Source organism: Mustela erminea, chromosome 9 (assembly GCF_009829155.1).
Source record: "Mustela erminea isolate mMusErm1 chromosome 9, mMusErm1.Pri, whole genome shotgun sequence".
In the NCBI taxonomy this organism is placed as follows: Eukaryota; Metazoa; Chordata; class Mammalia; order Carnivora; family Mustelidae; genus Mustela; species Mustela erminea.
Window position 1 is genome coordinate 5302818 of NC_045622.1, and position 12483 is coordinate 5315300.

General features: G+C 46.1%; 1 protein-coding gene across 1 annotated transcript in view; it reads left to right on the forward strand.

Moving 5' to 3' along the window:
* The first annotated feature begins 2469 nt into the window (after positions 1-2469).
* CUL5 (cullin 5) overlaps positions 2470-12483 on the forward strand; it is a 91650-nt gene continuing 81636 nt past the window's right edge. The window contains exon 1 of the mRNA XM_032359275.1: positions 2470-2960. Within this exon, the coding sequence (XP_032215166.1) occupies positions 2937-2960 (24 nt within the window). The 5' untranslated portion in view covers positions 2470-2936. The remainder of the gene's footprint in view (positions 2961-12483) is intronic.

A 12483-nucleotide genomic window follows, 5' to 3' on the forward strand; every position in this document is an offset into this window, starting at 1 on the left:
ACTGTTCACTATTTTTTTTCTTTCGAATGCAATGAAAGTGCACACAGTTGAGTTTTGACAAATGCATACACCTGAATAGCCCACATACCTACCACAATATAGCACATGACTCCAGAAAGGGGAAGGAGGCTTCCTCGTAGCTGTGTTCCTTTTTAGCACATTCTGAATTTTGTACCACGTGCTTGGGATCTCTATTTTAAGATCAATGAAATATTTAAGCATTTAAAATATTCAAACATTTCTCTAATGATGGGCTATCAAATCGAAATGGGAAGAGGAAGACCGTGAAAAGGAGGGAACGCTAGGTAACAAGGAAGTGGTAGAGTCCAAGGTAAGACGAGCTCACGGGAAACATGGGGACAGCTTGTCCACCTGTGGCCGGGACAAGTGAGGGGAGGATGAATTATCCTGTTGTCGGGATGTCTGCACCTGAGTTTTCGAGAGCCGTCCTAGGGTTCGTGCTGTGGGCGTGGGAATGATGGCAGTTACGGTATTAGACTCCCTCCCTACCATATGCGCTGAAGTCCACAGGGTAGTTTTCCTTTATGCTATTTACCACAACTGCAATTAAGCAAGCTTCCAAAAAGACTTTTTTTGCAAGATTTTTTTTAAGTAGATTCGGGGCTTGAACTCACAACCCCAAGATCAAGAGTCGCATGCTCGCCCAACTGAGCCAGCCAGGAGCCTCCAATTAAGTAACATTTGATTTGTGTAACTACACAATATGCATCTCCTTTAGGAGATGATAAGCTTCAAGATGACCGGGGTCTTCTCTGCCTCATTTAACCCTACATCTCCGGCGCCTCGTACATCATAGGCACTCAAACAAGTATGAGATGCTTAATTGGATTCTTAAGCAGTGTCAGCCATTAATTAATGCAATTACTTTATCAGTTTGTCATTTTACTTTTTTAAGCTACATTGGGTTGAGCGTAATGTAATCAATTTACACCTTCAATCAGGCAGTGCGGTTGGCCTGGACTTGATGAGAAAACCCAGTTTCCCTGGAAAACGGAACTGTAATTACATCAAGTTTGCCCTGGACGAGGCCTTTTCTCCCTCCCAGTTGAGTGACACTGGCCAGGTGACTCTACGTGCCAGATAACCTCCGCTAACTGGGAGTCAGCCCTCTGCGAACACCCTGCCAGGACCCCTGAGCACAGTGGCTGAGTCCTCCGTCTATCACACAGCCACCGTTTAACCATGCCTAGATCACTCTAATAAATCATTTGTAAAGCAGGGACGCCTTGGTTGCATGGCTGTGGCATCAATTTAAGGAGGTATTAGGGAAGATCCTTACCCTTCTGCTTCAGTTTACTATTTACACAGGAGAGGGAGCACGTGAAGACGGGAGTTTGATCACGCCAGGCCTCTGCTCAGAAGCCTACAGTGATTGCCCATCTCCCCCAGAATGACACCCCGTCCTTAATTACAGTGGTCCCCAAGGCCCTGAATGAATGATCTTAGTGAGTTCTCTGCTGGCAACACACCAACCTTCTCCCTGCTCTTCCCACACTCTGGACAACCTGCCACACCCCCCCACCCCACCCCCACCCCCGCTGGAAGGCTCCTCCACAGGCCTCGGCTTTGCTCCTCTCTCCTTTCCGCCTTTCCTCACATGATATCTTCTCAGTGAGGCCTGCTGGGGACACTCTGTGCAAAGTTGCAAACTTCATGCCCCTTCCTGGCTGCATTTTCCTCCAGAGGTTTTATTATTTTTTCCCCTAAAATATCATGAATGTAGGGCGCCTGGGTGGCTCAGAGTGTTAAGCGTCTGCCTTCGGCTCAGCTCATGATCCCAGGGTCCTGGGATGGAGTCCCACTTGGGAATCCCTGCTCAGCAGGAAGTCCGCTTCTCCCTCCCATCTGACACCCCCCATGCTTTCTCTTTCTCAAATAAAATCTTTTTAAAAAATACTATGCATGTAGGAATGAATACTGTTTTACATACGCGTCATACAGTACCAGGTACACTGTAGGTTCTATTGTGAGTTATACTCTCCCCGCGTGCCCCCCGCCCCCCGCCAGTGGTTAGTGGTCTGAAGAGCTACAGCTTGAGGGTTTACGTTGAGTACCTTCTAGGATCATGTGCCTTCAGGAAAGCCAAGATTAATATTCATTGCCTGGACAACCTTGCATGGATTATTTAAGCGCTAGGCAGTCTGGGCTGGAAATACTAATAGCACTTTTGCGCCTCCACTGATTCATGCAGTCATTCAACAAACATTTATTGGACGCCTTCGATGTGCCAGTTCTTACTGACTGAGCAGCCGGACGCCAGCCGACCTGGCGCAAGCGTCTCCCTCGGGATCCCGGCGCTCCCTGCACACCGGGTCCCCGGATTTGGGGTGAGGGTGGGAGTGGGGGCGGGGGCATGGGGGACCAGGGAAAATATCCGGTCCCGCCAGCAGAGGGCGTGCTTCCGCCCTCTCAGCCGCCTCCCGACCCACCGAGGCGTCCCGGCTCCCACGCTCGCTCCCGAGCGCGCCCCCGCCCGCCGCGTCACGTGACGCGGCCACGGAACCTGAGCTGCCCGGCCTAAGCCGAGCTAAATTCGTTGCCGGTGGCCGCCGCGGGTGCAACCACAAAGGCTAATCCGAAAGAGTGGGGAGGCTCGCGGAGTCCATGCTTCCTCTTCCAATTCAGGTCGGCTCCCGCTGCCTCCTCCCCGTCCGCCACTGCCGACTTCCCGAGCGTGTGCATGAGCTCTTCTGTGTGGGGAAGCTCCGGTGACCATGTAGGGGGAAAGAGCGAGGAAGCTCCAGGTGCTCGGGACGAGGTCAGCGCCTTGAGCACGTCTCCGCGGCGCCCAGCACACCTCCGGTGCGGGCCGGCGGGCCGCTCGGCCCTGCTGGGAAGCCGGGCCTCCGCCTGTGGCCTGGCCCGGAGCGCCGCGAAATCTCGCGCCGTCTCGCGAGAGGCGAAGTTGCAGGAACATGGCGACGTCTAATCTGTTAAAGGTAAGACCCTCGGTCCGGCGCGGCTCGGGCTCCGCGCCCGCCGGCTCTGGCGTTTCGGGAGAGGCCCGGCTCGGGCTCGGCGGCCGGGTGTGGGAGTGCTCGGGGGTTGTCCGCCGCGGGGGAGGCCGGGGAGGCGGCCGCCGAGCACCGGAACGCGGGTCTGTGGCCTTGGGGTCGGGAGGCTCCGGCTGTCCGTCCCGCCGGCCGGCGCGGGGTGTGCAGGGCCCGGCCGAGCGCAGGCGGCGAGCGCGGCTGGCGGGGGAGCCGCCGTGGCCCGGGGCGGCTGGAGCGTGGGGCTGCGGGGAGCCGACCCGCCGGGGTCGCAGCAGTCTCCGGGTCTCGGTAGCGGCCGGAGTCCAAGATGCAGCAACGGGAAATCCGAGAAGATGCTGCCCAGTCGGGCTCCGCGGCCCGCCTGACCCCCGCCTTCTTCGCCTCGTCTCCCTCGGCCCCGTCCTGTGTGCACGAAATTCCGGGTCAGGCGGGGAGCGGTGCCTTCCACCCCGCTCGCGCCCTCCCGCTTCTGCGCGCTGCACCTTCGCTCCTGTCCTCGCGCTCCCGAGTTCCCATTTCTCCTGTTTTTTCCTTGGGAAACTGCCCCGCAGCCCCGGGGCAGCGCTCCCGGCGTTTCTTCCCGAGCTCCGCAGAGCGACGGGATCCAAGACGAGGGTTAGAGTTCGTTTTGGTTCTGTGGGATGGCGGGGGAGACGGAGGCAGCAGCCCCTGCCCTCGGAAAGTTGGGAGGAGGAGGAGGAACACAGGGCACAGGGATGATAAACAGAACGGACAGTACGGTGAAATGTACCGGAACCTCGCGTAGGTCTTCTTTACATCACCGCTAACAGCTGCCTAACGGGTGGGACTGTCTTAGGAAATGTGGACCAAATTTTACTAATCGAAGAGGTAATATATATTCTTTTAAAAGGGGGGAGGGACCTGGAAGGAAACTCAGTCTGCCACTTAGAGGCTGTGTGACTTTGGGCAAGTTTCTCAACTTCTCCCTCCGTGCCCCGCTTTCCTTATCAATAATGTGGCGTTATCAATAGCATCTATCTCGTAGGAGCATTGTTAAGGTCGTGTCAGTGTATGTAAAATGCTTAACCTGGCACTGAATTAGTACAGGATACACGTAACGCAGCCAGAGTTACTAGTGCGGCTGTTTCTGGGAGAAAACGAATTCATGGGGATGGAGTAAGCCATCCTACTCTTCTTTTAGAACAGGATTGCAAAGTTCTAATAGACCAGAAAGAAAACTTGTTTACCTTCTGAAGACTCCTGTTTGTGCTTCCCACATGTTTACATGAGCAGTAGCTAATGTTACTCATCGAAGTGTGTTTAAGAAATAATCTGGTTTGTGATTCTGTTTTTGACTTGATTACTTGGATGTAAAGCAAGGTCTTATTCCCCTAAGAATTCTTTCAGAAAAGAGCAAATCACTTTTTTCTGCTCCCTGTAACTTACAAAAGATTGTTTGGAGAAGATGCACGTTTTAGGCTACTTCAGTGCAATAATAGTGTGCTTACTGTATGGAGATTGTGAATCTGCATAGACAACAGACACCTAGAGAATGAGAAAACTACTTGAGTGTATAGAAAATGGGTATTTGGGACTTAGGTTAAAAAGTTCACAAGCATTCAGAAAGTTCTGTAACTCAGACAACTTTTATAAATTAAACAAAGGTGATAATGCTTTGAAAAAAATAGGTAAATGAGTTATTTACTCTAGTGAGCATGAAGACAGATGCCAAAGATACACTGGAAAATTTTCAGTGAAATTGTTTTATGAAGTGTTGTAAAGAGGGGGAGAAAGAATTTCTGAATGTTATTTTACATAATATGTGATTTTATTTTATTTTATTTTTTAATTTCTTCATTAGACAGAGAGAGATACAACGAGAGAGGGAACACATGCAGGGGGAGTGGGAGAGGGAGAAACGGCTCCCTGCTCCCAACGTGGGGCAGACACTTAACAACTGAGCCACCCAGGCACCCCCATAATATGTGATTTTAAGTACACACAACTAACATCATATAATGGATGTTATAAATAGACGCTTGATTCTTCTATCTGTATCACCAAAAGTTTATGTGTTGAAGTTGGCCAGAAAAATCTTTTTTTTTTTTTCTTCTTTTCTTTCCATATTGGAAGTAGGGAGGGGGGTTATCTCATGTTCATACTGAAAGAAGTAGCTAATTAAGAAGGGGAAAGTTTGGTGTCTTGGAGAAATGTAGTGAGACTGCCAGGGTAGACCCATAACATGGGTCGTCTAAATTCAAGTCCGGGTACCTTGAATAAAGATCGAGGTGAGTGGGGTGTGGCCAGATTAGCCTCATTTGCTCTCTTGACAGGACTAATAGACAGGTTTATAAGAAAAATGCCTTAGACATTGTGCAAGTAGGTTTCATCAGAGTTTATTTGACAGAATTATCATGTCTTGTGGTCAAAATGGAGAAACGTGGGCTAGATGAGAATACAGTTAGAATTGGATTCATTAAACAGTTGTACATGAGGAAGGATAAGTGATAAATCATCCACCCGGAGGGAGGCCTGCAGCGTCCTGCTGAAAAAATAAGCTTTCTTCCAATTTGCCAGTAACTTGGGTGGAGTTAAGTTTATTGAGTTTGTGGATGACAGTTTGGAGGGAAAGCTGATATGTTACGAAAGATTACAAGATTCAGAACTTTGATAGGAAACTTACAAGTGAGAGGGCAAAGCCATAAAAAACGACCTATGTTTTTAATATTGGAATTCGATAGAGGGATTGTGTATTTAAGGCAGGTGGACTGTGGCTGGATTTTGGAAATCTAATACGCAAAAACGTGTGTTGTATATTTTGTCGTACACAGTTACCAGTTGCTTGGGGGGGGTTATATCTCCCCAAACCTTTCTGTATTACTACTTTAAGTTTATTTGTTTGTTTGTTTGTTTTTAACATGGAATTCTGGTTCTTTTGCTTTGGCAGTATCTAGCCCTCCGTTTATTTTCTTCATTTCTAGTTGAGTATCCTATCCCAAATGGCAGTTGTTTAAATCTTACTTTGCCGGGTCTCAGCCCTCGTTTAGTTCTTGGCCTGTTATGCAGTCTTGTGGAGGGCTCTCAACTCCTGTGGTCAGTGCCACACACTTTCCCAGTTTCCCCTGGATTCTCTTTTTTGAGGCACCTGCTGTGTTCTTCATGGCTCGTTCTTCAGCCTTCCTCTCCCCTCCAGGACCTGGCAGCACATTCCCTGTTACTTTTTTTAAGTCCCCTTGTTCTGGCTTCTGTGGAGGGAAAAAGTTCGCGTATCTCCTCTCATAAAACTTGGGCTCTTTTTCCTCTTGCCATTCATGTCCCTGGTTGGTTGAAAGGCAGCCCCCACATGCTTCCTTTATAGTTCTTCACCTTCTTGCTTAACTTACCGTGACTCCTCTTCCCTTACCTCCACTACTTAAGCGATGCTGCCTGATTGCAAAATGAGATTTTTCTCCGATATTGTTGATCACTAGCTCTGCTTCCCTTTTGATTTTTTTTTTTTTAAAGATTTTTATTTATTTATTTAACAGACAGAAATCACAAGTAGGCGGAGAGGCAGGCACAGAGAGAGGGGGAGGCAGGCTCCCTCCCAAGCAGAGAGCCTGATGCGGGGCTCGATCCCAGAATCCTTGGATCATGACCTGAGCGGAAGGCAGGGGCTTTAACCCACTGAGCCACCCAGGCGCCCCTCCCTTTTGATTTTTAAGAGATTCTCTCCATAGTATCCTCTCTCTCAGATCATTGGTGTTTTTCACTGACCTCCCTCCTGTCCTCCCCAGTGTGATTATTTCTCAGGAGTTAATCTTCAGCCCTATTCTATCTTTGTACTTCTGTTTCTGGGGCAGTCCTAACTCCCATGATTTCACTATTTTTATCTCTTAACTCTGATCTGAGCTCTGGACCAAAACACAGTTCTGACCATATCAGTTTCCTGCTCAAATACCTTTGATGGTTCAAATTCTTTGATATCTTTCCAGTTGGGTCTTCTCCCTAATATCTCCCTGCTTCCCCGGCCCCCTCCTGCTCTCCTTCCTCTCCTTCCTCTCTCCTTCCTCTCCTCTTCCTCTTCCTCTTTCTCTCTCTCACACACCCCTACCTCTACCTGGCTGGATCCTTGTTGGATCACTAGGATATCACTATCTTCATATTGGCCTATTAAGATCTATTTAGTCACTAATAGGATCGGCCCAGATTCCCCCTTTCTTCTTAGTGCTGTCTTTTGAAATTGTTGCCTGCTGTGCACAGCCAGAGCAGGGCGTCACTTCCTTTTAGCACTTGCTTTATGCCTTATATATTATATGTTAGAGAGTCAACGAGAGAGGGTACACAAGCAGGGGGAGTGGGGAGGAAGAAGCAGGCTTCCCGCTGAGCAGGGAACCTGATGTGGGGCTTGATTCCAGGACCCTGGGTCATGACCTGAGCTGAAGGCAGGCGCTTAAGGACTGAGCCACACAGCCCCCCCAGCATTGCCTTTAAGTATATTCAGGATCCGACTCGTGGGGTGGTCATGGATGAGGGGCACTTGTACCGAGGACACCATGTTCATTGGAACCTTAACAGGGGGTCAGTAAGTCTCTGGAAAATCAATTCATCCAGTGAGTATTCAGCATTTTCTAATCCTGCCTGGTGATTTAGGCAAATTCCTGCCCTTATGTATATTTTTTGTGGGGGAGAGAGGCAAAAAACATATAAGCAAATAACTGGGTCAGATATGTTGTGAAGAAAAACAATCAGGGAAAGGGTAGAGAGGAATTGATGTTATATTTGATGGACTGTTCGGGGACGGCCTCTTGAGGAGGTGACGTTGGATGAACGTTGACATTGAATGAAGCGAGGACACGTGGCACGTACATATTTTGGAGAAGACTCCCAGGTGGAGGGAACAGGAACGGTTGGCATAAAGGCCTTTTGAGTCAGGAAAGTGCTCGGCAAGGAACTGTGCAGGTGATCACCAAGTTGTGGGTGTTGTCCGTGAACATTTAAGGTACACAACTGCATGATTCTTTTTAATCTCTATTTGAACACAAGTGAGAGCCTTATTTACAGCCCACCTTGTCAGTTTTCACTGAGTTGAGGGGAATTGCTTTCCAGATGGGCGTGTGAGAGGCACATGATCCTTAGGGCCGCCTGCCCTCCCTCCAGTGTCCTGTCCTTGAGATGTGGTTACATTGGACACGGCCTAGGGAGAAAGGAACTCAGGCTTCTGCATGTTGGTGGACTGAGTTACTCTAAGTCTGTGATAAACGTCAGTGTGAGCGTTGTTCCTGTTCTGGGAAAATAGATGAGCAAGTACCTCAATCTGGAGGCGATATGTATTGATGTTACTGACAGGAAGAGACAGTTTAGGATAAACCTTGAGATATCAGTCGTTTATCAGTGGATTAGAAAAGGGCAATTTTAGACTGCAGGAGGGTATGGAGAGGACACTAGATAACCATCTGGGGGACAGAGAAGAGAGAGAGACAAAGACAGATGCTTCTTACCCGCTGTTTTGGTAGGCCTCCTGGAGGACCCAGTCGTGTCACAGAAAGCCATGTGACTCGTGCCTTGGTATAGTAGGTGTGGAGTGAATTGGCGCCCGCCTGATGGACTGTATGCGAGTAAACAGGTGACAGCTGGGGTTTAAACCTTGGTCATGATACATGTAGTACAGGTACTGTCTGGCGTATTTGATCTTTGTAATGGGTTTGTTCATCTTACAAATATGTAGGCATTTACTCTCTGCGGGATACTATTCTAAGTGTAACACAGCAGTGAATATGACCGACGAGGTCTCTAGTCTGTGGAGCTCCTTTTCAAACGTGTGAGTGCTGTCACCAAAGAAGTGACACATTGGGTAGTTTTTGTAGAAACAAGAGCTGTGATGGAAACAGTATAATCAGGAGTGCTCAGAAACTGGGGGCATATTTTATGTATTTACAACAAAATAGTTTTATCTTTTTTCCCAAAATACTGCTTTCAACTCTGTTCTGTTGAATTTTCCTTCCCTGCTACTTGATGACATTTCAGCCCCGTCTCCTAGCTTTCTGGTTTTTTTAAAAAGTCCTGTTGGTCTAAATTAAAAATTTCAATCTCAAAGTCAGGTTAAATCTATGTGCTTAAGCCTGTGGCTTCAGATCTGCAGAGAGGAATGGGCAAAAGGCAGTTTTCTTAGGCTGTTTTAGGAAGGCCTCAGGGAGGTGACATTGACGCTAGACCTGAATGACCTGCATTCTATTCTAGGCAAAGGTCTTGAGGTGCTGTGGTGAGCTTGGCTAATTTGAGGAACACGTTTAAAACAAAGGGTGGTGTGGCTGGAATATAGTGAGAACTGCCAGGATTCAGATATATACTGGAGTTTTGTGGTTCTTTTGGTTAATGGGGATTGCAGATGTGGTTTTAAAATCACATAACTGGGAGTACTAGTGGCTCATAGACCGTGCAGGAACCCACACATTCAAATAGCCTTGTGATTTACATGGAAGACCTGAAATACACAAATTGGATTCCTTTTGTAAAGTAATTAGATATAACTCATAATCAGTAGGATAGGAACTTCACAGAGGGAATAAATATAAATCTTAAATAACCTTGTGTCATAGTCAGAATGTTACGGGAGTGAAAGTGTGCAGGTGATCAAAGTAATTGCTACTAACTGTGTCCACGTCATTATTTCTTGTCTTGCCTCAGCTCGTCCTTTAACTTGTACCTTTGTCATCACGAGGGTGTTACAAGAACATGCACGGTATTAATAACTGCATTCTCTGTTTTCTTACAAATGCAACTTTTTAAGATTGTTTGGGGTTCTTTTAGTAATCTCTACACCGATTGTGGGGCTTGAACTTTCAATCCCGAAATCAAGAGTCACACACTCCACTGACTGAGCCAGCCAGGTGCCCCCAAATACATTTGATGTCATTATAATTGTCATAGGATTGTTTCTACAGTTGGATATCGTGTGTTTTGTCCCATGTATTATGTAGGGATTTCTGGACATTTCAGGGCAAACCAATAGGTCAGTATTTGTGTTATTTTGTTGTAAAGTGAGTAATTTAAAAATGATTCTAAGTAGATTTTGCAAGTTAGTGGACTTTTCTGTTTCTGTTTACTCTCCTGTGTTTAAGCATTACTATTTTTTAAAAAGATTTTATTTATTTATTTGACAGAGATCACATTTTATATGTGCACACAAGGAATTATGTACAGCCTTTTTCTTGGGATTAAATAAAATGGAATTGTTGCAGATGAACTCACTTTTTGAAAAGCCACTCTTGAATTTCAATAGGAAGTGTGCAGAATCTTTTAAAATAACGCATTCCAGAGAGAGCCATATGGCATTTTTCATTACTGCCCTATAACATCTCCCCCGGCCCCAAACACATTACAAAAAATTAAACTTTTATTCTGTAATTTGCTTTCTTCCTAGTGCATGCTTGTTTTTCTTTGAGACGATCACCATGGATATGGGTAAGAGATTGTAGGATTTGACCATCAGTTTGTTTTAGATCATTATGTTAGGGGCTACTTTTTCGATGTAGCTAAGTGTATTTTATTGGTTCTGGTTAACCAACATGTTATATTAGGAGATCCTGATTTATTTGTTTTTAAGATTTTATTTTTATTTATTTATTTGACAGAGAGATCACAAGTAGGCAGAGAGGTGGGGCGGTGGGGTGGGGGAAGCAGGCTCCCTGTGGAGCAGAGAGCCTGATGCGGGGCTAGATCCCTGGGTCCTGGGATCATGACCTGAGCTGAAGGCAGAGGCTTAACCCCCTGAGCCACCCAGGCGCCCCTCCTGATTTCTTTATATCTATTAGAGTAGGAAAGGGAGCTAAGCCTTTGTTCACCTATTTTTCTTTCTTCCAACTTTTTTTTTTCTTACTGTTTTCATCATTTCTCTCCTCTAATTGTTTTTGAGAAACTTGACACTAATTTTTTTTTCCTCAGTCTTGTGGGGGAGACAAAAGTAAAGAATGATTTACTTTTTTATCTTATTTAAAATAAGGAGGAACAGTGAACTCAGGGGGAAAGAAATGAGGCCAAGAGTTAGAACTTCAGCATTTGATTTTCTTGGGCAGTACCTCCCAAACTGATCTTGACCACTCCTTCCAAATCACTCAACTCAAATGCATTCCTTCCCTGGCATTTCTTCTATGGTCGGCGCTCTGTCAGTCACTCACATCAGAAATCTGAGAGCCGTGTTGCATTATGCAGTAGGCAGAGCAAACACGTGCTTAGGGGTACCCTACTCTCATTTTAAAAAAATAATGAGGAAAAAAATATGGGTTATATATGATTTTTTAAAAAAATCTGTTTTGGACCTCTATGTTTTAGAATTTCGTATCCTTTGTATTTTGAATTATACTGGGGAGTACCAGTGAGGGAGCAACTGAGAAGTCATTTCAGAGATTAGTGCCTTAATACTGCTTTTGTCAAGTCATTTTCAACTTTCTCTCATTCCTACATCTGACTACCACCAAATTCTGTTATTGTAGGAGAATTAGAAGCAATAGTAGTTACTGTGGGAGTCCCTAATGCAATAAAGATAGCCAGCACCTTTATTATATTTAATTATTCAGTCTATGTCTCTCAAACATTTTACGTGTCTTATTAATTATTCAATCCATGTCTCTCAACATTTTACGTGTCTTATTAAATCCCGTAACAGCCCTTGCACATGGATAACTGTGTTAAATCCATCTTACTTAGATGAAACTGAAGCACAGAGAGTTTAAGTAACTTACTCACGGTCACACAGTTGGTAAATGGCTAAGTCATAATTCCTTCCTTATGAAACCGTTTCGTGAACATCTCACCGGTAGCACCTTGCCTCCGTGTAGGGCTTCATCCAGTGTTGCTTACATGGACTGTTGTGGCTTCCTGTTGGACTATGTGCTAGTTTTTCCTGTTGAATTTATAGATGATCATTTAGAAGTTAAATGTAATCATACCAATAGCCAGTGGCTGTGTTCCTCCCCACCCCGTCCAAAGAATTTCATTTAATGTGTTACAATCTGTCACTGTCATTAATTTTGCTTAGATTAAATGCTTTCTTACTTTCTGACACAAAAATGTGTTCCAGTCTCATTTCTGCCCTAACTTTGGAATTAACATTTTCTCTAAGGAACCTTTTCATGGAATACGGTCTTGAGAAATCAGGATCTGGATGCTAGGGATGCTAATTGCTGTTGGAGTGTTGCTTCTCCCAGGCTCTCCCATTGGGTTGAGCTAGGACACACACACCCTGTGGTAATTTCTGTGTATTATCGAAACCAGTGAGTTCACCCCAGTCCTCCCAATTCCAAAAGACTCATTTTTTTTTTTTTAAAGCTTTTATTTGTTTACTTGACACAGGCAGAGAGAAATCACAAGCAGGCAGAAAGAGAGAAGGGGAAGCAGGCTCCCCGCTGAGCAGAGAGCCCGATGTGGGGCTCGATCCAGGACCCTGAGACCATGACCTGAACTGAAGGCAGACGCCCAACTGACTGAGCCACCCAGGCGCCCCTCAGAAGACTAATTTCTATCCTTTTCC